This window comes from Balearica regulorum, chromosome 3, assembly GCF_011004875.1.
Source record: "Balearica regulorum gibbericeps isolate bBalReg1 chromosome 3, bBalReg1.pri, whole genome shotgun sequence".
NCBI lineage: Eukaryota > Metazoa > Chordata > Aves > Gruiformes > Gruidae > Balearica > Balearica regulorum.
The window spans coordinates 6,483,760-6,508,838 of NC_046186.1; the positions used below are offsets into that span (position 1 = coordinate 6,483,760).

General features: G+C 45.6%; 1 protein-coding gene across 4 annotated transcripts in view; it reads left to right on the plus strand.

Moving 5' to 3' along the window:
* The window catches only part of RUNX2 (RUNX family transcription factor 2), a 221,860-nt gene that overhangs the window by 120,475 nt on the left and 76,306 nt on the right, over window positions 1–25,079 (plus strand). For all 4 annotated transcript variants that reach the window (XM_075750440.1, XM_075750438.1, XM_075750441.1 and 1 more), the window contains one exon: window positions 5,834–5,995. In XM_075750440.1, coding sequence (XP_075606555.1) covers window positions 5,834–5,995 — 162 coding nt within the window. The remainder of the gene's footprint in view (window positions 1–5,833; window positions 5,996–25,079) is intronic.

Here is a 25,079-nt window from a genome sequence, read left to right on the forward strand (position 1 = left end):
CACCCATCTCCACTGGTTTCAGGGGCTGGTTTCAGGGACAGTGTGAACTGAGGCCGCTGGGAAGGCCACAGGCAGAAAGTACCTTCGACTCTCAGATGGAGGATGAGGATGGTACCAGCTGGGCCCTCCTTAATTCCCCCGTTCAGGACTTGGAGGGAATGGGCTGGATGCTGCCGTTTTGCAGGGTCAGGGAGAAGGCAGAAAGCCGTGCTCATCACAGGCTTCTCCTGGGCTCTGGATATGAAGCTCTGCAGCATCTGCCTCAAAGACCAGTGTCCGTTCTCCCAGACCATCAGCAGCAGGACAGGTTTGAAACAGAAACTGTGTAGCTGTTATTAGACCGGCACTATGCAAGTGCTCTGCCAGGGGCTGGCTGTGTTTTACCTGGGACCAGCAGCACTCTGAAGCACGCACCGGTTTGTAGCTGGTGCACATCAATCTGAGAGCCCATCAGGCAAAGTACGTGGTTGCCCGGAACAGATAAATTAGAAATAGCCCAAGTAGGAGGCTTGTGGAGTGAATTATGCCTTCAGCCCACTGGAACGTGGAATAAAAGCTGCAAGATTCAGCAGATGAGGTGGTGGAGCTGGGATTTCTGCTGCCATGAACACAAGGGTGGCTGCAGTCTGCTGGATTTTATACAAATTGATTGCATCCTTCAGGCGACTGGCAAGTTGCCACTGCGAACCTCCGTTCGGTAAAGCTTGGGTCCCTCCTATTAAAGTATCCTTTCAACTTCTCTCCCCCCCCTTTACAATTTAGTTGCCCTACTGGCGTGACTTGTTCAGGTTTTTTTGTTTTGTTTTGTTTTGTTTTTTCCTTTAGAAATGTGACTCTTGGTGGGGTGGGAGGAGAAATGGTTTCAGAGGTTCTTCAGGCCAAAATCTGGTCTCAATTACATTTGTGTCCATTGGGGTGTAACTCCACCGGATTTTACTTCATTGATTGAACTGGGCAATCTGGATCAAGCCCTGGGCTTTTGAATATTTCTAAGAAATAGTCAGAGAAGAGAAGGAGGTCGCATTTTTGTTGTTGTTGTTTTGCTGGGGGCGGCGGGGGGGGTTCTTACAACAATAGTTGGGTTACTCATGCAGAAAGTCATCTTGCCTTTGTTAAGATCAGAAGTGAGGATATTTGCTTTAAGTGTTTACCAAAGATAGCTCCAGACAGCTTGGGTTTCGGTATTGGCAGTAGCACTAATACAATCAGCAGCAGCCAGTGCTAGAGCCGATGGCTGGATTTAAATGAGAGTGGTTTTGCAAAGTGCATGCACGCATGTGATGTTGGGGTGTTACAGACAGTACGCCAAGGAGCTGCGAGCCTGCGATCATGCTCTGATCATGTAACTCGGCTTGGAAAATGGGATTTTTTTTTTTTTTCTATAGTAAATCTGTGTGCTTCATAGTCCAGTGCCAAAGCAGTGGAAAAACATTCTTCAGGGCTATTTACGGGTCTTTTTCTTCTGTCCATTGACACTTCAGAACATTTCCATTGAAGGAAGAGAAGTCACATTGCTGGAGAGCTAATGTCATCGGTGGGAGAATGGGTCACTAGGGATTTTTGGGGGGGGGTGTTTTTGGTTTTTCTTTAGTTTTATACAGCGCATCCAATCTTAGACTGATTTTTAAGACCACTTATTGTCTATTGATGCAGTCAATCACAGACCACAAGGGTCAAGAACCGTGTGTATCTCCCACTGGCTATAAATGTGGCAATAAAACCTAGACACAAAATAACTTGCAATACTCAATATTTCCTGCTTTGGCGAGGTTTACCTGGAAGTGCAAACAGGACAGAACTGTTTGTGCATTAGTTTAGACCTCGCCCCGCTGACTTGCTTCAGCCGAGCTGTGCCCAGGCTTTCTTGGCATAGACACGATATGCCCCGTTGTGAACGAATATGCTGAAAGCTGCACTTTTCTTCACACCCACGCAGGCGTAACAGAAATGTTTACAAAAGGAGGACTGCTCTTAGTAATCACTCCAAAATTTTCAAGTGCAAATGCCAACTCAAAGTGGCCCTCTGCCTCCTTTGCTGTTGTTGAATGCTCTGCTAGCCCTTCCCCATGGCTGCTGTATGGGAAGGTGGGAACCTTTCTCCTGAGCTTTTTGCTGTATTTTTATTTTAGCTTTTTCCCGTGTTTTGGACAGATTCTTTTAGGGAGGAATCCACATTTGCTTTGTCTCAGACCTCTAAGGTTTTTCATCTGTTCTGGGCTTTTCACAATTGGGAAGATGTGCTGTGCCTGCAGAGCACATGGTGCTTTGGGCGACAGCACAAAGCCCTTGGCCCGCAGGGACCTGGCGGACACATGTGAGCCCCCCGGCCAGAGCAAATGGAGAAGCTGGTCTTTGGCATAGCAGACCAAGGAAAACCTCTCACAAACCCACTTGTAGCTTCATCCTTGCTGGTACGGGCTAAATACCCACTTCACCCCTTCTGTGCCCAAGCGAGGAGGAGGTGACGCACCTAAGGACATCGTTGTGCTTCCCCCACAAGCACCCACGTGGCTCTGCCCCAGGAGCACTAGCAGGCACCTGCCCGCGGCGCCCCTGGCACCCTCCTTCCCCCCCCAGGAGGTTTGGTTTAGTTTGGTTTGGTTTGGTTTGGTTTGGTGGTGTGTGGGACCAGAAGAGATGGGTTGGTTTGGCCTTGGTGGCTGCAGTCTCCGCTCTAGCAGCATTGCAGGGAACATCTGCTTTTGGGACAAAAGGGTGCCATGTGACACCCAGCTGCATGTCCGCCTTCGAGGCCTAGACAGGGTGGCATTTTACTCTGGGGATTGGGCAACGCCGCTGAGCGGCGAGGTTTACCCTGTGGGCTAGCAGATCACCTGCGACTTGGCAAGGCAAGGGCCTTTCACCGCTCTCTCTCCCGTCTGTGCAAACCTCGGCTGCTGTCAGTGAGCGGAGGCTGGTTTTAGGGCATTTACTTCAGGATCCGGTGAAACTCCTATCTTCACTTTCCAAAGATAACGCTTGAAGCCAGTCAGCTCCAGGGCAAAATCCCTCACCCTAACTCCACCATGAGCTCAGGGCTGCCTTGGTGCGGAGGAATTGCAGTGACCCTCCAGCCTGGGGTACTGTGTCCTTCTCCTCTGTCGCTGAGCTCTGATGCATCATCTGATGTGGAGTTTGGTTGAGGATTTTCCTCTTTATTTTCCTGTTCCCTGAGAACCCATGATCTCATTTCCCTGGAGCTAAGTTGCTTGCACTCTAGTTTCAGAGGGGCTCGAGTTTGCATCTGAATATCTGGGTTGAAAGTTTCCAGCTAAGCACCCCATTTTGTGAGTGAGGTACTCAGAGAGTGCCTGCACCTTAAAGAAATGACTGACTAAATATGCAAGACATATTGGGGGAATGATTTATCATTATTGTCCTATAATTTAGGTCAAAATTGTGGCAAATGGAGTTTGGGTGAGTTACCCAAGTCCAACAGGAGATCTGCTTCAGGGCTAGAGGCAGTTAAGTCACAACATAGTGTTTTCACTAACAGTCCAACTTCTTTTTTTCTCTTTCTCTAAAATACTTTGCAGTTTAAAATCTCACAGTATTGGACTCATGGAGAGCTGAAATCAAATATAGATATATAGATATATAGATATATAAAAGAAATGTGGTAATGCGGTGCTGAGGTTGGGATAAGCTATAGAAGCCATGTATAAATTTAAGTTAAATTTTGTAGGAATGTATGATATACTTTTGGGTCAACTGGTGGTCCATGCAGCCCCATATTCTGTCTCTGATAGCGCAGTATGAGATACTGTTTGGAAAGACCACATGAGCCTTTGAAAGACCACTTTTTGCCATGCATCCTTCTTGTGTCCTCACAGGCATTGACACTTGTTAGATTAAGGACGTTAGGTGTAAAACCAACTCTGGCACGGGTGTTCAAAGGGGTGAGGGTGCCAGAGACGCTCAAGGTCTCCTCATGCCATGAGGATTGCACTACCAGAAGGGCATGAACCTCCAGAAGGCAGCTCCTTCCCTGAGGTTTTCCCCATCTTAGACCAAAATCCTGTGAAAACATCCTCTGCTGTGATTTTTTTTTTCCTAGCCTTTACCTGCGATATAATTTCCTTCCAGCATTGGACCTGACCTAAAAATCAAAACTTTAAAGGACTCTGTTTTGAATTCGGAAGCAGAGATTGAAAAGCTCTTGGAGTTTGAAGGAGCTTGGATTTGAGATTGTGCTCCTGACACATCATTAATTTTAAGATTGTTTTCCCAGCAAGCCTAGGCTTTCCGTTCCCAGTTGAAGATCATTTACCATGGACTGAATGGTGAATTATAGTAGTGGAATGAGGCAGAGAAATATGTCGATATCAGATATAACAACGAGCAGTCAGTCAGATTTGAACCTGTGCCAATCTATACAACCCTAGCCTTGAAATTGTTAAAACAAAGAAGTTCATTACATTTAATGATCAAGTGTCCTTCGGATTTCTGCGGAGTTTATGTTAACCATTTATATTGCTCAGCTCTAATATAAATGGCAAACTCCGGGAAAATCCTCTTAAAATTAAATTGGAAAGTTCGAGGTTTTTATATATATCTATATAGTTATTTTGCTTCAAGGAAGTATCTGCTTTCCAGACATCTCTTCAAACAAATCATGTCTGAACAGAAAAAATAAACAAGGAATAGCTGAAACTACAAGGTTTTGCTGTGTGGAAGAGCAGGGAAAGGAGTTAAAAAAAGAAAAAAGAAAAAAAAAAAGTTGAATTTCCTGAAAAAGTGCCTTTGCTTATGCCATGTGGCTATCACATTGCTGTCTACAAAGTAGGGTCTTAGCACCGTGCTCTGATCTAGCAGGTTCTCCAAATTGAGTGGACCTGATGTGCCTCACTGAAAATACTGGGGAGTTTTTGGAGGGATGTGCTACAATTTCTGTGAGCCAGTTCAGAAATATTTTTCTGCTTATCGTGCAGCACCCAAAACAAACTCTGGGGTTGAATGTGCTTTGTTTTTATTGATGTAAAGAAATGAAAATAATAATTTATGAGGCATTCAGTGGTATCTTTATCACCAGTTATTAACTGAGAGCAAGTGGTTTATATATGCAAACACCCGTGAGTAAAACCAGGGCTCCCTCTCTCTCATTTAATGCAATCCACCAGCTCTTCAGCAAAAAATAAACTGTATTTATCCTTAAAATCATTTCCTCCATAGTGAGCTGCAGCAAGTATATCAAAAGGCATCATTAGCTTCCGACAGTTATCCCGAACCACTGGGTTTCATATTGTTGTAATTGAGGTGACTGTAGGTAATTGGGCCAGCATCCAAATGTGACATTTTTGGACGGATGCTGATAAGATTAATGACATTTTCCTTCTTGGATAGCATTTTCAGCACTGAAAACACTACTGTGTAATGTTTGAACTGGATAACAACTTGACAGGCATGCCAAGTGCTGACTGTAGAGTCTCCCCACCTCTGAAGTCCCCTTCCTAAGCTCAGACCTGGGTCTCATACTTAACGTCTGCTTATCTGTCTGGATCCACGAGGACTAGCATGTCCTGGTACAACACGTTGTTAGACCTGGGCGAGAGACACCAGGAATTTGCAGCACAGCTGCTAGGTCTTTTAAAACTCTGCTCAGTGCTCTGTTCATTCCCCTAAAAAATTGTTATGGGGAGGGAAAAGCAGAGAGTGAGACTTGAAGGGGTTGAGTCCTAGAGGAGCAGGTTGTGTGTCGTTACATTCTCATAGCACTGACACGTGTATTTTCAGTAATCATCCCGCCTCTTTCAATTAGGCTGTTAATGCCTTAAAATTTTTCTTCCCTTTTAAAAAATTGACTCTGTTTGTTTGTTTGTTTGTTTTTCCCTAGACCCCAGGCAGGCACAGTCATCCCCGCCATGGTCCTATGACCAGTCTTACCCATCCTACTTGAGCCAGATGACTTCACCGTCCATTCACTCCACAACTCCCCTGTCCTCCACTCGAGGCACAGGACTTCCAGCCATCACCGATGTGCCCAGACGCCTCTCAGGTAAAGACTGTGTTTTGCCTAAAACAATTATGCAGATAGGAACAAGACTGGCAGAGGCTGCCTCCGTGGCCTCAGATAAACCTTCGTAAGAAGAGCAAAGCTCAGTTGGTGATGACAGGGTTACTGCATGGCAGGCAGGAGTCAAAGTCCCTTTTTTTTCGGAGTGGAAGAGCTGCTGTGTTGCTCTGAGCGTGTATCATTTGAATGCTTCTAGGTCCATTTCAGATCAGACTATTTTTAAATCGTGAACCTGATTCTATGAACAAATTCTCTCTTTTTTTTCCCCTACAAGAGGATGTTTGCTTGCATGTTTTAAAGTAATTGTGATATTCTCTATTTTTTTGGTGCTTTACTTGCGTGGTGTGTGTGATGTTGGGCATCCTGACAAATAGATGCCTTTATTTCTTCAGTAGTTAAGGCTAAGGTTCATTCTCCTGAATTTCAATCCAGTAGCTCAAGAAAGCCTATTTCCTTAGTTAATGTGTACTTAAGATGCCTATCAGAAACTAGCTGAGTCACTTTAGGGTAAAGATTGGACAAATTGTGCTTTGGAATGATGCAGGAGAGAGGAAATACATTTAGGAACACAGACAAGGCGGCAGCGAGGAACTGAGACTTTATTTTTATCAAACAAATGTACATTTACATAGCGTGCAATTCATCTCTAATGGTCTCAGTGATAAAACCATCTGTGTGAAGCAATCTGATTGCCCGAAAGTAAGATAGCGCCGTCATGGCACACAGTCACCTTGTATATCTTGCCAAAAATGAGGAACCTTAGGGGAGGGAGGCTAAGTATTAAAACTCCAACCTTGCAAGTGTGGAAATATTAGCAGCGTATGCCAGAAAAGCATGTGTAATGTAAAGAAAGCCTTTATGATTCATTAATGAAAACCAAAGAATCAGTCTTATTACATCTATTTTTTGCATGTTTGCAAGATATTATTATAATCTTGGATGCTGCTGCCATACACCTGTTTGACTCGCAGCCAGGTGAATTTCTTGCTGTCGTGTTTTCCCCTTCCACGAGCTCGTAGCGCTGGAAATGTTGATCACTCCACTGAGCTGCATCACTGACAAGCTGAACTTCAGCCAGCAGGCATGTAGGATTTGATTAGCGTAGACTCCTTGATTTCTTTCATCTTGGAGGAGGGAAGCTTTGTTTCTCAAACAAACAGCTGCAAAAAAAAACCCCCTCTGCGGTCCTAGCGCGCTCTGCCTTCTCAGAGATACCAAACATCTCCATGAGGGTTGGAGGGTGGTGGAGCAGGTTCCTGCGAGCTCTCTGTGCAATGCGCTGACTTGCTTCAAAAAACTCGATCTGCTTGATGCTGAGGAAATGCTTTGTTTGGCCCGAAACAGGTTCCCTTTGAGTCGGAGCCTCCTGACGGTCTGTGTGTTGTCGAATGGGTTATTTTTGCAATTGTGCCCCCAGCCATACCTCCAGGAGAGGCTCCTCTGGGACTGCGGCAGCTGTAGCACCAAGTACTTGCCCTGCAGCCCTTGCTTGTCTGTGTGTATTCAGACGTGAGCGCCTGGCATGTGGGCACAGGCAGAATGACTAAAAGACCTGGCTGGGTACATTATGTGGCCGCCGACTGAACTTTTCTGCCGTACTCTGCAGCCGGTTGCCTTCACGCTTCTTAACAGCGGCTCGATCGACGCCTCCGCAATGCTCTTACCTTTTCCCAGCGTGGGGATCTTGCTTCCAGTTAGATTCAAGATTGAAAAAGGGGGGCTTTGATCTTCCACCAGTGCCAGAGGTTGTCTGCGGTGTTTGCTGACGTTCAGAAATACAGAGCGGCGTTCCCGGGGGGGGAGGACGAGCTGCGATGCTCAGGGTGCAAACCCTGCGGTTCCTCTCAAGGGTTTCTACCTGGCAGTTCCACGGGGAGGGAGGGCAGGATCCGACTCCCTTTTGTGTATAAAGTAGAGAGAGAAATGCAAGTTTAAAGCTGCCCCTTGCAGCAAACAGTTTATCCCTCGCACACAGAGAAACGCGAATCTCCACTCAGTTCCTTGATACATCTTTCAGAGGAGAACAGAGCTTTGATGGGGGGAAAAAATGACTGCTAAGAAACACTAAAAAACATTAGAAAACTTCAGGCACCTCCAGTGCATGAGGGAGAAATTAGAGTTTTACAAGGCCTTGAATAAAAACAAACTTTGCTTTCCGATACAGTGGCAGAAATCTGATTATCAAGGCTGTTAAAAGTATACAAGGTAATTTTAATGAATGCCATATTTACTGCCTGTTGCTTAACATCATGCAGGAGGAAAAATGGGTAAAACTTCCCCCTTAGGCCTTGGATGTCACACCTACAGGCACAGGACTTCCTACCTGCCACAATTTCACATCACCCAGCCTTTCCACAGGCTTCCCTGGCTCTGCCTAGACAGCTTCTTAAGTTGTGCTCACCCAAACATTGAAAATATACCATCTAATAGAGCAACGAGTCCTTCAAAAGAGTGATTCCTGGTTGTATTGTCAGTGGCAGTCCTCAAGAGCTATTTCTGATGGTACTCCCATGACCAGAAACCCATCCATCCCATGGCCGAAACCATTGGTGTTCCTCCCCGTTCTGGGATGGGTACATCTCTTGGGGATGAGGACGCCTGTGGTTCAATCCCAGATTAGGCTGAGCATCGGAAGAGGTTTGGGGCTATAGGACAGGCGGTGACGGGGGACTGCCGTAGCAGTTCATGCAGGTCTGCGTCCCACGGGAGAGGGGAAAAGGGCAGCAGGCTGCAACCCCGAGGAGTTACTCGGGCAGGCTGGTGTAATGCGGCCGAACTGGTCGTGTCAGTGGTCTAGACTGATTTCTTTGCACAACTGAAATGTTTGCATGCATGCTGCAGGCACGTGCAAATGAGTCCCCACGGCTGTCAAACTTCCAAGTATTCATCTTTTATTCTCCAAATAGGGACAGGTGCTGTATCTGCAGTGTCGGACAACTAATTAACGATGTGTCACACATATTTGGGCAGTATTCAACAGAAAAACAAAGCGAAAAAAGATTATGTGGCATCACTCATGCAACTTTTGAACCAATGATCTCTCTGGTGCATAAGCCTCATGTTCATATCAAGAATAAATAAAAAATAAGCTCACGAGGCCGTGCAGTTGACTTACTTACCTTATTGCACCAACTCAGTCATAAAAAGAGCAGGATTCCCCATATTTTATTAAAATATCTGTCCAGACTTCCCCAGAAGGCAGTGAAAGTTGGTGGCCCAGCAGATTAATATTCTTAATTAAATAATATTGTACTGGAAACCATGGGAATATATGAGCATGGTCATTTTAGAGAGAGTTTTGCCGGAGGGACGTAGTCTTATTGCATGATTCATAGCGAATGCACTCAGACTTTGTGCCCTATGCATAACCAAAGTGCATGTGGGATGGGGAGCATGAGTGTCTATTATGTAATTAATGTATATGATTCATAGAAATACACATCACAGCCATTTTACATAAGGCTTTGGGACTCATCCAGCAAGTTCTCAGCACATGCAAGGTTCAGAGCAGGGAGTACAGGTCAGGTTGTTCCTGCAGTCGCAGGAGGGTGAAGGAGGTATGGGTGTAGATGTCCCCAGGGTAGACATCCGTACCTGAGACAGTCACCCTCAGCTCCATTTTGAGTCGGAGGGAACAAACTGGCATTTGCAGGACTTGACCAGTCTGTAGATGAGCTCTGCTGGTCCCTGGCAGTGCTTTGGAAGAGCCTGTTTCTCTCCACGGGCTCTACAGCGAGCCTAGGTGAGTAGTTCAGGTACAGGCACGTCTGATCTGATCGTCTGCCTTTGGTGAGGTGATTTAAGAGATGATTTAACTGTCCCATAAACATATCCATATCACAGCCTTGTTACACTTCAGTCCTGGCTTAACCCTGCCGTGGTCTGCCTCACCCTGACCTCTACCTGCTCTGCAACTGCAGGGTTTGAGCTTGAATTTAATTTTGTCGAGAATACTCCTGAGAAGGGAGGTGGGGAGACAACTTCTTCCCCTACACTTTTCCTAGACCTCCTTACCCTTCTGTCTAAACACGAGCCTCTTGCTTTTTGCTTAGCCTTTGAGAGAGACTTGTGAGGTCAAGGTCTTAAGCTGTTGGAGGACCTGCCCTGCAGGTCTAACACAACCACGTCCAGCACCGGCTGTGGAAGAGCCTGTCCTACGCAAATGTGTTTGACAAATGCCCATATGACAAAGGAGAAAATTAAAACCGAATCTAAATAGCAAGAAAAACCCACCAAACCTACCTTTTCCAGCCCTAGGCTCACACTCTTTGCAGATAGTTGTCAGTTGGGGATGCTGGCCTCATGCCACCATGCCCAAACTCTCCTGTCCCATGCGCTGGAGTCCCCACAGCATGCAGGGTGGATTTTACTGTCTTTATATTTACTGTGTCATTGACCAGAGACACACTGAGATAGATGAGGGACACGCTGGGCTCAACCTCTAAACAAAAGAAGTTTGCAGACCCATCCCTCTGAACTCAAATGGCCAGAAAGGAATATCTTTACCAATAAATTACATGCTGGTAGAGCCTGGGCCGTTAAACACTGCTACTGTTGAATTCTCAGCAAAGTTGGTTTTGAGCGGGGCTGGCCAGCACGCTCCCGAGCAGGTCCCAGCCGTGGTTTGGAAATGAGCAGAGGCCCGAACCCCTTCCCGTGGGCAGCTCAGAGGCAGCCATCCCATTGTGGAGGTTAAAAGGATTTAATATTACAGCTCTGGCCAGACCATCCCAGCTGGATTTAGAGCCAGAAAATGGGCTCTGACCCTGGGCTGTTTGCTAGTGCGAGTGCAGCCAAGCTTTCCCATTAATTTGTCTCGCTCTGTAGATATCTCCGCATCGTTTTGGACCATCCTAGACCTTCATCGGATATTAAATTTAAAAAGCATTCCTGTTCTCCCAGCTCACTGAGGGCTGGCAAGTATAAATGCAACTCTGCAAACACCAGCCATGCTCTAATCAGTGACAATACTGTGCCTTTACACAACTTAATTTTCATTCTTGTAAGCCTACAAATCTTAAAATACAAAACCACATATAATGGAAGCAACTCCAGCTGAACCTCTGGATTTAGTGTTTGTATGTTAATGGGAAAGTGGCTTACAGAGATGGACTAGTTTTTCTTGAGGTCCTGTACTGGTTGTCATCTTGGGTTTCTAACCCTGAACGTGAATTACCTTGGATTTTGTTTAATGTCATGTACACGCATGATCTTTTTAATAAGGATTTTCGCTTTCGGGGGGGGGGGGGGAGTGGTGGTTGATCTTTGAAGATTATTAACTTTAAGAAAGAAAAGTTTTCTATCTTCCTCTAGGGAGCTAAGAAAACTTTACAGCCACTAAGTAAAACCCATGGTCATATGAAGTAGCTATTCTTGCATCCCTTAATTCCTACTAACTTCATTAGATGTTGTGGGTAATAAGCACGTTTCAGGACTGGACCTTGAAGGCATTAGTGCTGTCTCCAAAATACAATTCTTTTCCCCTTTACGTGCTCTGGGGAGTGGAGAAATGGTTAACGCTGTGGCCATTGCCAGTAACGGGGTTGGTGTTAGCAGCTCCTGAAATGAATGAGCAGTTCACGCTTCAGCAATATTGTCTCAGGCTCTTGGCAAACCCAAGAAGCCAGCTCTGTTTCTGGTGCGCTTGCTACACTGCGATGTTTTTCTTGGTGACTATAACAATTTTCACTCTGTCTTCTTTTTTTAATGGAAGCTGAGAAACTCAAGGTTGTCTCTGTCTCCGTTTCTCCTCGATGATTTTCAATGCTTTCCCTGCGAGGTGACACCGAGTTAAGGCAAAGTAAAGAACTTGGGGGAGCTCGGGTCTTCAGAAACAACCCGCTCATTTTGCTACCTTCCCTAAACTTGTAACTTGTCTTTTTTTTTTTTTTTTCATTATTTGTCAGTGGTTCTATTTATTTTGTTTACCACAGGTTTTCCATTTTTAGTCTCCTGCCCACTTGGTGCCACCTGGGAATCTCAGCACCTTGGCACTCGTCTGTGGGGTTTCAGTAGCAGCCTCTCTGCTGGGTAAAATCTCTCATTGGAGTAATTGTCCAGAAGATGCGTTGCATGATCCCTACCTCAAGGACGAAGGCCAAATTTTTCTAGCGTGGGTGGCCTCAAATTAGGCACCTATACCCATATTTAGGTGGTAAAACAAGCAGGCTGATTTTCAGACGTTTGAATATTATAATACGTGTCTTTAAGCCCTTTTCATTTACTTAAAACGGCTGTCGGGAGAGGAAATAAACAGGAAAAAATGAAGGCAGAGGGAAAGAGTTTTATTCCTGAAATAAGGGATTTTAAAAATACCAAAAAGAAACAAGTGGAATGTTTTTAAATGGAATAAATTTGTTGCTGATACAGGCAGGAAATAGCACACTCAAATATATGTGGATGTATAGATATATTTTTATCTGAGCTTTTTTTTGCAATGTGTTTTGTATTTAGGACACATATCAAGATTTGCATCTGTTTCCAGAACTTGCTGCTAACAGTTAGTAATGATGCCAAAACATACTTTAGTTCCAGCTTGAGACCAAATGATATTCAGGGCTTTTTTTTATTACTAATTTAGGGTCTGATATTAATTAAGGAAATTTTCCATAAGTGCCAGGCCTTTTCTAAAGAACTCATTAAAATTATATTAACTTAAACCGGAATCACAGTCTGAGTATGTTTTGTAATGATTATTCTTACTGACTCTGCTGGGTTTTGTAAACAGAATGTTAATTGTTAATGGGGTAACCAGGCGCTCGATTCCAGACTTTCAAAGGGCCAGATCCTGAGCCTTTACCTAGGTATGTAAAATAAACTCAATAAGAAGACCCAATAAAGTCAATCAGCTCCTAACAGGAAGGCTGTGGGACCAAGCTCTTTGTTTTCATCCTTCTGCAAAGGTGTATGATGATTTCTTCATGCTCTTGGTGGAATCCCTTGGGCAACCTGGTCCAGTGGAGGGTGTCCCTGCCCATGGCAGGGGCGTTGGAACTAGATGATCTTTGAGGTCCCTTCCAACCCAAACCATTCTGTGATTCTAAGATTAAAAGAATGGCTGTTAGTTTCCTGCCTAGGATGGAGCCAGCGGTGGTGGCTGATGCAGGACCTCATGTGTCCTGATACGGAGAAGGAATCTAACTCCACACATGAAGCTCTCTGGTACATATAAGGTGATCAGGATCACTTATTTTGCCCTTAAGTCTTTGTGGCCTTGAGTCTTTGTTGCACTGGATTTGGTTTGATTAGTTGCAGAAGCTGAATTTATGAAATGGTTTCATGAAATGCAGGAGAATTTGGTTGTTCTCAGACTATGACTGTTTTGTGCAAGATAGGTACAAGAGGTTTTTTATGTCCTCCAGAAGTTGTATGGTTTAAAAGGCCCAATTCTGCAAATCTTACAATAAAGAACACAATTCAAGAGGCAAAAGCTACCGCTGGTGGAAATAGCTGGGACTGCCTTAAATTTTGGTGAAATTTCCTTGCTTTTCTGGCCATGCAGAGTTTGACCATGCTGAATTTGGTCAGGAAGAGAGTGTTAGAGCATGGAGAGCTTCACAACACCTTTTTGAAGTGGTTTAGTAATAGCTGTTGGTCCCATTTCATAGATGCCCAAATCTCCTCCCCTCTCAATGGATGTTTTAGCAGAAGAGGATCTGGTGTCATGCCAGTTTGGTTGTCAGATTTAAAAGAGCATTGATATTGGTGATACTGGGCTGATACTGGTGACTGAAAGAGAAGGTAAGAGCCGTGCAAGTGGTTCAGGCTTTCTCTGGTTGTACAAAAGAAAACAGCGTAGGCAGCGAAGGAGAGGAAGTTGAATGAGATAAAATGAAGGTGCACACCTTCACGTGGCTCATAAAGGATGTTATTAAGAGAGAAGGAACTATTTCATATGCATAAAGGGAGGGTATTTGGGGACGCTAATCTGGGAATCTCTTAATATTTGCTTTCAGACTGACTCAAAAAGAGTGAGGGAAGGGATCAAAGCAGGTGATGCCTTCCCGAGCTTGGGACAGGTTCCCCGTGTCCGCAGGAACGGTGTGTGGGCGGTGCAAGGTCCCCTCAGGGGAACCTGACCTGCACCCACGCGGTGTTTCATGATGCTTCTGTGTCCAAGGTGTTTTTGTGGCGGGCAAGGATTTGGAGCAATGGTGGAACCTCATCTATAAAGCTCAGGGGAGAACAATTTGATATAAGGAGCTTGCCACAGATATATAGATTCATAGGTTATGAATACAGTGAAGCCCATGTGATCATCTGCTTTGAACCCAGCTGTAAGATTTCCCCAAATTTGTTCTCATTTGAACTTGAGGATAACCTTTAAGAAAAAACAAAACCAAAAACAAACCAAAAAAAAAAAACCCCAACCAAAACTGAAAACTCAGTTGGTCTTCATTTAAAAATTTCCAGGGAAGCAAAATCCACCACAACCTTTGGTTACAGACGCTAATTAAGCTCGTTTTGAAAATATGGGTCTTATTACTAGTCTGAATTTGTCTAACTTTAGTTTCCACTCATTTGAACTTGCTATAACTTTGTCTGCCAGATTGCAGCATCGATATTTATTTCTGAGGTTCGAGTGGGTTCCTGTAGGTTTTATGGCGACGACAGATACAAGAAGGAGGTGGGTAAGAAAGGAGGTTGCTGTGACGGGTCTCGGGGAGGTGGCAGAAGCCACAGGGAACTGGATGTTGTGGGACGCAGAACTGGTTTGACTTGCAAGGAGGCTGGAGGGACACTGTGCAAAAATATTTTTGTCATTTAAGTTTGCTGTGGGTTCACTGTGAGCTATGAAATAGTGGAAGTTCCCTTCCCTAATCAAAATCCTATGGTATCCTCTGAAAAGGAGTTATTTTTAGTTGAGTTACTAGTGGGGCTCTATTTTTCCAGCCCACCTGAAAAAATGCACTGAGAAAGCATTTTTCACTGACTTTGTGGGCTTCTGCAATTCCTTTAGGATTTTTTCTGCTTTTGTATTTGCCCAATTGTAAAGTCCCTCCCATTTTTTTTCTAACAAAATGAATTTAATTCCTCACCCACTACCCTAGATGGAGATACAGGAATAGGACAGCAGGATATGCATTCTCCCCTAGCTTTCATACATGGTTTAACCTTTCATTTTAAGAAACACAGCTGTAGTCACGGGGGCTTTTTCCTCCAGGTTTAGTGAGCATTTGCTCTGTAAAAGCCAAGAGAAGCCTGCAGCTCAGAGCTCAGCTATGGCCCTGTTAGGTACCAGACACCCAGCCAGAGCAACCTCTTTGGTCTCCAAGTTCATGATTATTCCACGGGCAAATTTGCGAACGGAGAGTTGAAACTGTATTAAACCCTTGGGATTGCTTGGACCAGGCAATGCTCTCATTGCACGAAGAAGTTCAGTTCTGGCATAAAAGGTATCATACGCTTTACACAGGGAGTTTTATGGCATTTTAAAGGTGCTCATGGAGGAGGAGAGGAGTCAGTGTGCTGTGGCTTCAGCCCTGTGTGGGCCATGTCACCTCCAAGCTTCCCCGTCGCTTTCCCCAAAGGTCTCTGTCATCACCCACTTGACCTATTATCCTGCAGTAGCCATGAATGTTTGCCGTAATATGTTATTTTGTAATATAGAAGTGCTGAGCGTAGGCAGCTGGAGAAAGCCTCCTTGGGCTCTTGTGAGAAAGAGGAGGAACTGTGCTGAGAGAAGGGGAGCACCACGGGAGGAAAACAGCCCCGGGGGCATTTAAGACAAGGGTCAATTCTGCAAGTAAAATGCAGAGGCAGGGCATCTCACATCGATTTTTCTGCCTCTTAACATCGCGTTTTTCCAGCGGTGAGAAGTGGAAGGTGGGTACCCACAAAGCCTCTTTCATTTAGCTGAGATGAAAAGTCTCTACACGAGCTCTGGTGACACCACCTGCATTGTTTCCACTCATTTCTAATGGTTAACTGGGCTATCGCACTCTGATCCATAGGCATCAGTGCTTTTTTATGCCCTTTTCTATTAAAGAAACACTGTCTAGAATTGGCAGAATATTATTGGCAGCTAAAGGTATGTCCACCTTGTTTCAGTTTATATAATTAGGCAGTGCAATGGGCTTGCTTGGAAAACAGGATTGCAGCACAGGTACAGGACCAAATGTACAAGGCACATCATTTTTAGGTGATAGATGTCTTAAAAAACACAGCTTGCTGCATTTAACTCTGTGCTGCTGAAATTATGTTCTGTGTCATGTTGAAAGCTGAATGTGGGATTGAAAGATTTCCAGGAACTGGAGATCAGTCCCCTTGCCAGTCCCCTTGACGAGGCTTCGCATGAGGTTTTGACTTTAGCTGGAGCACCCAAGTTTGGCTACTGCAGGCGATGTGGTTCAGTGATCAAAGTAATGGTTGTATTTGTGAGTAGCTAATGGGCCTTAGCTGGAATCACCGCTGACCACGCGATAGGCAGCGGCTGCTAATATTGTTTGCATTGCGGTAACGTCTGGAAGTCCGATCTCATTGTGCTAAAGACTATACAATTAATGAAGAGGAGGGAAAAGAAGAGAGATCAGCCCTGTCCTCTATGAGTTTGCACTCTTAAATACAGTACAACTGGATACAAGGTGTACAACAGAATACAAGAGGGAATTGAGGAAACACGAAGAGAGCCAGCGAGGTGACAGCAGTGGCTGCAGCCTCGCTAGAGCATGGGTCAGAAGGGAGTGCGAGGATGGTGCTTGAAGGAGGGTACTGAGATATCTCTGTGGCTCTTCAGCTCCTTCAGGCTTCAGGGGCAGCAGGAAAGGAAGCACAAAGCTGCTCGTTACGGCTTGCAATAAGAGGCAAGCAGTGTTGGTCAGCATCATCACTGAGAAAGCTGAGTGGGGCAGAAGATGGGTCCCACCGGGTTAGGCCAAGGGTCCATCCAGGACCCATCGCCTTCTCAGCGCGCCCAAAAGTGGTCACGCAGTTTCCCTGGAGTGCAAAACCAGAATCTATCTATATATTCTCAAGCTGTAGGGGTTTCCAAAGCTGGAGGTTTGTATCTGGATCACTGTATTTAATAGCTGGCCATAGACCTCTGTGAATCTCCTTACCTTTAGGTAGGAATAACCCCAGAGGAGCTGCTAGATCAATTCTATTCCCTATAGGTCTGTAGTGTTGTAGTCATATAGGACTGACAGGGACCTCATGAGATCATATGATCTGTGCCCCTCTGTGCAGCATAGGATCGAACGTCTGCAGGTCATTCCTGTTAAGTGTAGCCAACAAGTTATGTGTGTCGCTGCCACTGAAAACAAAAATAAAACCATGTCCCAAAGAAGGAAAAATCCCAGCCAAAAAACTTTGCTAAGGTTGAAATAGATCATTTCGGTGCAGTTAAAAGCATTTGAGAAAATAAACTTAAAAATAAAGGAAGTCAAAGCTAACATTATAAAAGAATATATGAATAAATGCTTGAGAAGTGATGGAGGCTTTATGAATACATTCAAAATATCCCCAGGTTTCTGAATGAGACTGCTGGCATGGTGAATAGACCTAGAGCTGCTGTCAGCATTGACAGAGGGCAAGTACAGAGTAGAAACTTCTGCGAGAAAGAGCGTTTATGCTCTTTAGCATAGCTTCTGGCTTTTTAGATAGCCTCTAGGGCGCGGATCGCAAAGGCTGGGATCTGGACTAGGGGACTGAGGACTGAAAACTAGACCTTCTGCAAAGGTGACTGGTTTACCAAATAGGAAGGGAAGCAAGTGCCTCAAAAACACCAGGAGGGCTGCTGACCCAAAATCTCTGCAACATAAGCCTCAGATGAAATGGCTCATTAGAAGAGGCGTTTTGCAGAAGCTCCACAGAGGAAGTCCCCGGGAACTGTGATGTGGACACTGGCATGGCCAGAGGAGCCACAGAGGAATCCTGGCAATGGGAAAAAGGCACCTCGCTTCCCCCTTTCTTCCCTCTTCCTCTCTCAAATATCTCCCTCTGAAGGGATTTTTTGTTTGTTTTTATTTTCATTTTGATTCCTGCTAAAAGCCAACCCATGTTGTTTTGGGTTTGGTTTTTGGTTTTTGTTTGGGTTTTTTTTTTATGGGTGAAAAGGAGCGCCGGGGAGGATCTAAGTACCACTGGAGCCTAATTAGGAGCCATCGTATTAGATTCCAAAATTAGATAGGAAGCTGGGTTTAAGGGTAGTCCAAACCCAACCAGTTCCTAGTTTGGCCTGGCCCACGTAGGTGGGCCAGACTGGTTTGGAGCTGTTTTGAGGACAGGCTGCTTGCCCATGGAGGAAACCGTTCCAGCCACAGTGGAGCTGGAGCATGGCGCCTGGTCCTCAGCCGGGCCAGCTTCTGCTCTCATCGGTCTGCTCTGCAGATGCGCTTGAGGGGCGTTTAGTCTACAGCAGTTCTAGCCGTTGCTTTCTCAAGCAGATGAAGACAACTGAAGGTGATAATTCAGGCTGACTTTGCATGCCTCTTTTTATTTCACATGTCGGGATTGCGTATGAAAGTTCATTTTAAGCCAAGTTCTCTTTACTCTGTCTGTCTTCCACCTTTTCTGTGTCTTCACCTGTTGAAGAGCTTATAAAAAATATCTGGTGGATTTTGCCTTTAATCTTTTTAACTTTACAACATCTTCCAGCAAAGGATTGCATAGTATTTTCCAAACTGTGCTGCTGACCTTTGTCACTTGGCTATTACAAAGTATTAAAATATCCATCTTATAACAAGCAAAATTTAGCCAGGAAAATCAAATTATATGCCCAAAGTCACAAAACAAATCAGTAGCAAGAGCCAGAAAGCAATGCATCACATTTCCCCTTTCAACAGCTTGACGGATAAGTGGGCTTTCTAAATTTCTAAATAGCGTGGGGTTTGTTGTTTGGGTTTTTTTTTTTCCTTCCAATATGCAATTATCCTGTGCAATAGCTCCATGATACATTTATTTTTTACAAGCCTGGTTAGAAGTTGTCCAAGCTCTCATTTGAAATAAATCAAATTCAGAGACTAGTCAGGTTATCCTGACTTAACTACTGGCTCAGTTAGACTTTGGTAGGAGTGTGCATTTCTATAGCCTACGGCAAGCGCAAGGCGGTGAGTCTTAACTTAATCATCTGTTATGGAATTGTAGTATCTCACATTTACCATGAGCTCTGGCCAGTCAAGTGACTGTTACTGTGGTTTATCTGAGACGTGGTAACTTGGATTTTAAGTTTAGACCATCAATAGCGATTTGAGCTGCTAGCGGTATAGCCTAAGTTGCCATACAGCAAACAGCCTAAAGCATGTTTATGATGTGAGCTATTACAGGCCAAAATCTGTTTCTCTTTCTCATCACCAGTTTCCTGGGAGGATAAAAACCATATTCAGACTTTACACTATGGAGAAGAAGCATTTATTTAGAGGCATTCAAAGTTGGGCTGGTTTAGGCTGCAGCTCAGCTGATGAATGGAGATGCTGTGTGGACCAGCTTATCATGGATTGAAGCTTACCTTACAGAAGTTTGCCTTAACTTAGTAAGAAGCTCAGTTTGGGTCTGAAATGAATAAAAAATACATGGAAGGCTTTATACTACTTTTATTAAATGAGATTGAAAATCATATATCGTTAGCGGTGCAATGCTGAATATAAAAAGGGATCCAGTGCCTCTAGCCCTGCCACACAGCCGTGTTTAGCAATCTGTGTCCTGCTGAACTTGATGGCAGTTTGGGATCTAACGGGGCGCTGAGCGCCTGCATGCATGGAGTGAAACCGCTGTAGGTCTTTGCACAGGTCAGTGTGTTTGATTCTTAGATATCGGAGCAGCAGCTCTAGCTGAAAGAGCCCCGTGGTCACGTGCAAAGATTTCCTCTGTCTCCCTGAAGCTCGTGGTGAAGCTCGGGGCAGCCTGCGTTGGGCGGTGGCGAGTCCTGCTCTGCGGCTTGTCACGAGCCACGGCTTCGCTCCCGGGATGCCGAGGGTCCTGACGTCCCCGAGCTGTTCTCTCTCTGCCCCGTAAGCCGAGCGCAGCGGTTCGGCTCGGCGTTTGCCCACGCATCTCCCTGCAGGGCTCCTTCGCACCCTGAGCCTCCCAAAATTTGACCGGCAGATCTTGAGTCATGCTGACGTGTTTGACAATTTTACCACGGCCTGACGTTACCGCTGTTCGTGTTATTTGGGGGGGGGGGGGGAATGTTATATTCTCACTGTAAGGGAAAAAACCCTGGCTGGCGCTGGGTGAGTTATTTTCCGCTGTTTTCACTCCAACAGCGTAATTTCGCCTGCTGCTAAAATCTTTAACCTAAGATGGAAATGCCTCCCCGGTGTCTCCCCTCTCATTTCTCCAGTATCCAGAAGCTCTCCGCGGGCTGCTCGGGCAGGCTCCCCCGCAGCTCCCGCTTCAGAGACAAGCGGCCGCTTTCAGCTGCCTCCCCGCAGGACGAGGTGTGTCTGCGTGCCTCCACGTACACGTGCCGGGGAGGAGAAAAAAAACCTCCCAAACCCCCAATATCATGGCCCTGGATGTGGACAGGGACCGAGGCTGAAAATGTCCATTGAAGGGAGAAGTTATTTTGGAGGGGAAAAGCGTGGGTTTAGTTGTTTAGATGAGGGGGTTTCATGTTTTATGGATGGCTGGGGGGATAGGGAGGTGCCTTTGCTTCTTCCATTTATGATATCGTTCAGGGGGAAAAAAAAAATAAAATCTGACTATCTACATTTGTGAATTGAAGTTTTTTTGGCCAGAAGGGTAACAATTTGTAGGGTTTGATTTTTCTCGGGGGGGAAAAAAAAAAAAAGGCGTTTTGAGAACAAGGCCCGGGTAACCAAAATATGTTTGTTTTTGTTTAAATCGCTCAGTAGAAAAATCGTCTCTTGTCTATTGTTAAGAGAGAGGTTTAAATCAAAGGCAAATTCTACATATTCTAAAATATACAGACAACTCTTTGAAAGCAAAGCCAAGCAAAACTTTAAAAGAGACCTACTCCTTGATGCAGAAGTTTTGAGTTAGTTTACTGTGCAGAGGCTCGAGTGGAAAGAAACAGCCTGAGAAACAAATCGCAAATCCCCGTTTCGGAGGCGGAAGTCGAGGAGAGCATCGTATTAATAGCACATGAGACCTTTCCACAGAGCTTCTCGTCCAGGGCTTTTCCAGCAGCAGCGAGGAAAAGCCTTTGCAGTTTGTGGGGATTTTTGCATTGGGATTTGGCTGTGGAAGGTTTGAGCGAGCTGCAGAGCGAGGGAGCAGAGGGCCTGATCCTCTCATGTTGGGTGGTCCCTCCTACCGCAAATAACCCTATTGAAAACAGAGGGACTATTTGTGGAGTCATTTGTTTGTCAGGAAAAGTAGGGTTTGTAGGATACGGCCTCAATTAGCAGCCAAATTCCTGGGTATTTTCTTGTGATAAAAACGCGGCTTGCTGTCGCAGAGATGCACGTAGCATCTCTTCGGTTCCCAGTTGAACTCCTTCCACTTGCTCCGTGCTTCTTCCTGTTTCCTCGGCCGTGCAGAAATTATTCTGGCACCATGCTAGCTCGGATGAGCTGGCCACTTCCCTCCTGCCCAGGACTTGATGTGGCCTCCAGCCCTTTGCCGTGCTGTTTGGGATCGATTCGGGCCGGGGGCTCCCCAGCTCCCGCTCCTGGTAGCCGTCGGTGAGGGGACCTGGGCGTTGCTCCCGTCCTTCGGCTCCTGGTTGCTGGAGCATGTTAGGCAGATGATATCCACCCCTCCCTGCCTGACATCGCTGCCTAACACCCAACACATCATCCCCACCGTAAATCCTCCTTTAATATGACCCAGGTACAGTCACCCCCATCCAGAGGATGTCCCTCCTGAAGGCAGCCTTTCCGGGGAGATTTACTTAACGACCAGTTTATCGCCGAGCTGCAGTTTTTGGAAACGCTCTTAATTGCCGGCACACCTTATCACGCGGCGGGCGCCCTGCCGGACCCACGCAGGGTGACGGCTCTGCCGGCCCCGCGCGAGCTCGGCGTGCCAGCGGATGCTGGGACGGCTTTTTGGGAGCCGCGGGAGCGCTGATAGCAGTGCCGTTACTCGGGAGGGAGGAGTGCTTTCATTACTTGTATTTTTTGTGGCTCCCTGTTTTGGTAGCCCTAAGTCATTAGTGGTTTTTAATGCTTTTTCGTTTCTTTTTTTCCCCTGTTGAAACTGAAATAAGGGCTGAAAGGGTAGATTTGTCCTCTTTTTTGCTTTTCCCCCCCCAATTTTTTTTTTTTTTTTTTTTTTTGGCTAATCTGAGGCATGCTGCCACATCTGAAGCCACTTGGCTCATTATGGATTTCATGGAAACTGATTCCCTGAAAGTGTTTCCATATGTGTGTTCCCAATATATCCCATCCTCTTCTAAATGGGAGTACAAACTCGCACACGAGCTGGAAATGGCTTCAGGATGTGACAGAGAAGTCATATGACTGGAGTGGCACTGTGTGTGGCCCTCTCTGAAAGACACCGTGTCCTGTGTGCTGGCTCCCATCCTACACTAGATCCAGTTTCAAAGAATATCTTCCTTCCCGGCTTCTTAAAAAAAAAAACAAAAAACCACTCTTAATCAAGAACCAGCAAGGAATCCTCTGTCCTCAGGAGGGACGCGTGTTAGTCGGACGAGATTCGAAAGGAAAATTTGGATGGGGAGGAAAAAAGAGGGGTTTAAAGGGTGAAACTACGGAGCAACGCCAAGGGCTTCCCCCCCCCTCCCCGCCCCTACAAAACATAGTTTCTTTGTGTCTGCTTGAGGATCAGATGGTATTTCTGAGTTGCTAGCATGCAGTGGAAAAGTACAATTCATGACAACATTGGAAACAAATATTTATACTGGATAGTTAAGGCACATTTTTCTGCAAAAAAAATAATAATAAAAAAAAATAGGCTGCTAACCCCGATGTATATTATCTTCCCATTCACTGGATTTATACAGGATTCTTGTACTGACGCTCGCCATGGCCGTGCACGCGTTGCAGCTCTCAGCCCTGCGGTTTCACCCCCTTGCTGTATACAACGCCGCTGAGGTTGCTATCCAAGAAAAGCCTCAAATGTTCCTCCTGATGCGTTTCGGCTGGGGTTTGCGAAAAACGGCAGCGGCTGAAATTCAGGCAGGAAAAATTGGGGAAAACTGAACCGAGAGCGATATGTGCCTGTGTCCGTGTCTGTGCCATGCAGCGTTGCAGAGCTGCTAGACTTATTTCCAGGCAACGTTATTTACTTTTTGCTTCCAACGTAGCATGCAGATGGCCTGAGACTTTAAATAAGCAGGGGGCTTTTGATATACTACCAGTTCCTTTCCACCTGAATCACCCGTGACAGCCCAAGACGGAAGTGACAGAGATGAGATAGCAAAGACCGAGTAGTTCAGAGGTTCCCCATCGTACCAGGTCAACGGGCATCCACGGGTAGCAGGCCACAACGGCTAGCTGAGGACGTATTTCTGTAATGTGACCATTTGTCCCCCTCCTGTGGTTCTCGTTAGAAAGGTTTATGAGTCCTGTATAAGCAAAGCTGCACAAGAGGCAACATCTTTAAATGAGACAGTGATGACTGATGCTTTCATGGCTCCATTTCTGCTCCTGACAGTCCATCTAGGAGGAGTCTGTTGTTGCTTTTTTCCACACACGGGAGGAATTTCTACCCATTGATGTTCCTAAATTTAAGATGAGCTACCTCTTGAGGTGCAGCCAGCAGCCAGCCACCTGTATATATGCATAGTGTCACCCAGCAAGACTCAGGCGCCTAAAGAAAATCACCTTCTTCCAGCACAGCTCGTCCAGCAGAAAAGTCCTATTGAGTGAGCAGGGCAGGTAATGATGGACTCCAGGCTGGAGGAGTGCGAAGAGAGCCCGATTTTGCCATTAAGCAATGTAACAGCTCTGCTTGGGAAACACTTTCCTTTATTTGCATGAGTGGTACTTTAATGGTCCCTTCTAATTATGTTATTTATGGGGTGTTTCTCCCAGCAAAGGGCTTAGGTGCTGCACCATAAATTCAGTGAAAACATCTATCTGCAAATTAATCCGTGGTATTTTAGGTGCCAAAGTCCTGTTACCTAAATACCAGACGCCACAGGCGTGCAGTTTACCGTGTGAACTGGGGTACCGAGGGACGGCGAGAAGAGGTGCACGAGAACTAGGTTCTTGCGTGTTGTGTGTGAGGCTCTGAAGGGGTTAAAATGTTCCTTCCTTCCTCTGACTTTTGTGAGACTGCTGCGCTTAATAATGTTGCAGTTTAAATGGTCCCAACTAGGCCTTGAAGTTAACACCTTGTTGAGGTGAAGGAAAGAGGAGGGGGGGCCAGCTCACACCTTTTCTGCTGCTATTGTTTGCCAGGAGACCTGCTTGGGGTAACCTGGGGAAAAAAATGCAAAAAAAAAGATGTAAAATGCTTTTTTTTCTTTTTTTTTTTTTCTCTCTTGGTTGGGTTTTTTTGGTGTTTTGTTTGTTGTTTTTTTTTTTTTCCCTGAAAGAAAGGGCATTAGAAAACACACCATTTCCTATGATAAATGGTGGCAAGTATCCAGACGACGCCCGCTCATCCCAGAAAAGGGAGAAGCCCTATGCGTTATTTCTGCGGCGCTGCAGGACCCTCGCCCTTGCAGCACGTAGACACATGCTCGGTGGTAGATGTGTGGGAGGAACGTCCCTGAGGTCCGGCACGAAGCTTGCGGGATCAGATACACGAGGAGGTGGTTTGGGATCCCTGGGAATTGCAGTCCCAGGCTCCATCCCGCAGCAGCATCCAGGGGGAAGCTGGTACGGCACCTCTGGAGAATCAAAGTCTTGCGTGAAAGGAGGCAGGGGAAGGATCGTGCTGTGTGTGATTCATTAAACATTTATTAGCAGAGGCAGGTGACAAGAATTTAATGAAATGAAGAGCAAAATAACACTCTCCCCCGATACAGAAGGACACTTGGGGAGAAGAGAGTTCCAGCTAGCAAATAATCACTCCCCCCCCATCCAAACACGGTGCAAAGAATCCTTAAGATTGCAAAACTAAGTGCTCAGAAATTGGGAAATGCCAGTACTTATGTTGCCTGTGCAACTTTAAATCAGCCTCATTCTGCTTATGCATTATATTACAGATTTTAATTACAGGATCACATGATACTTTTCCCACGGGATTCCTG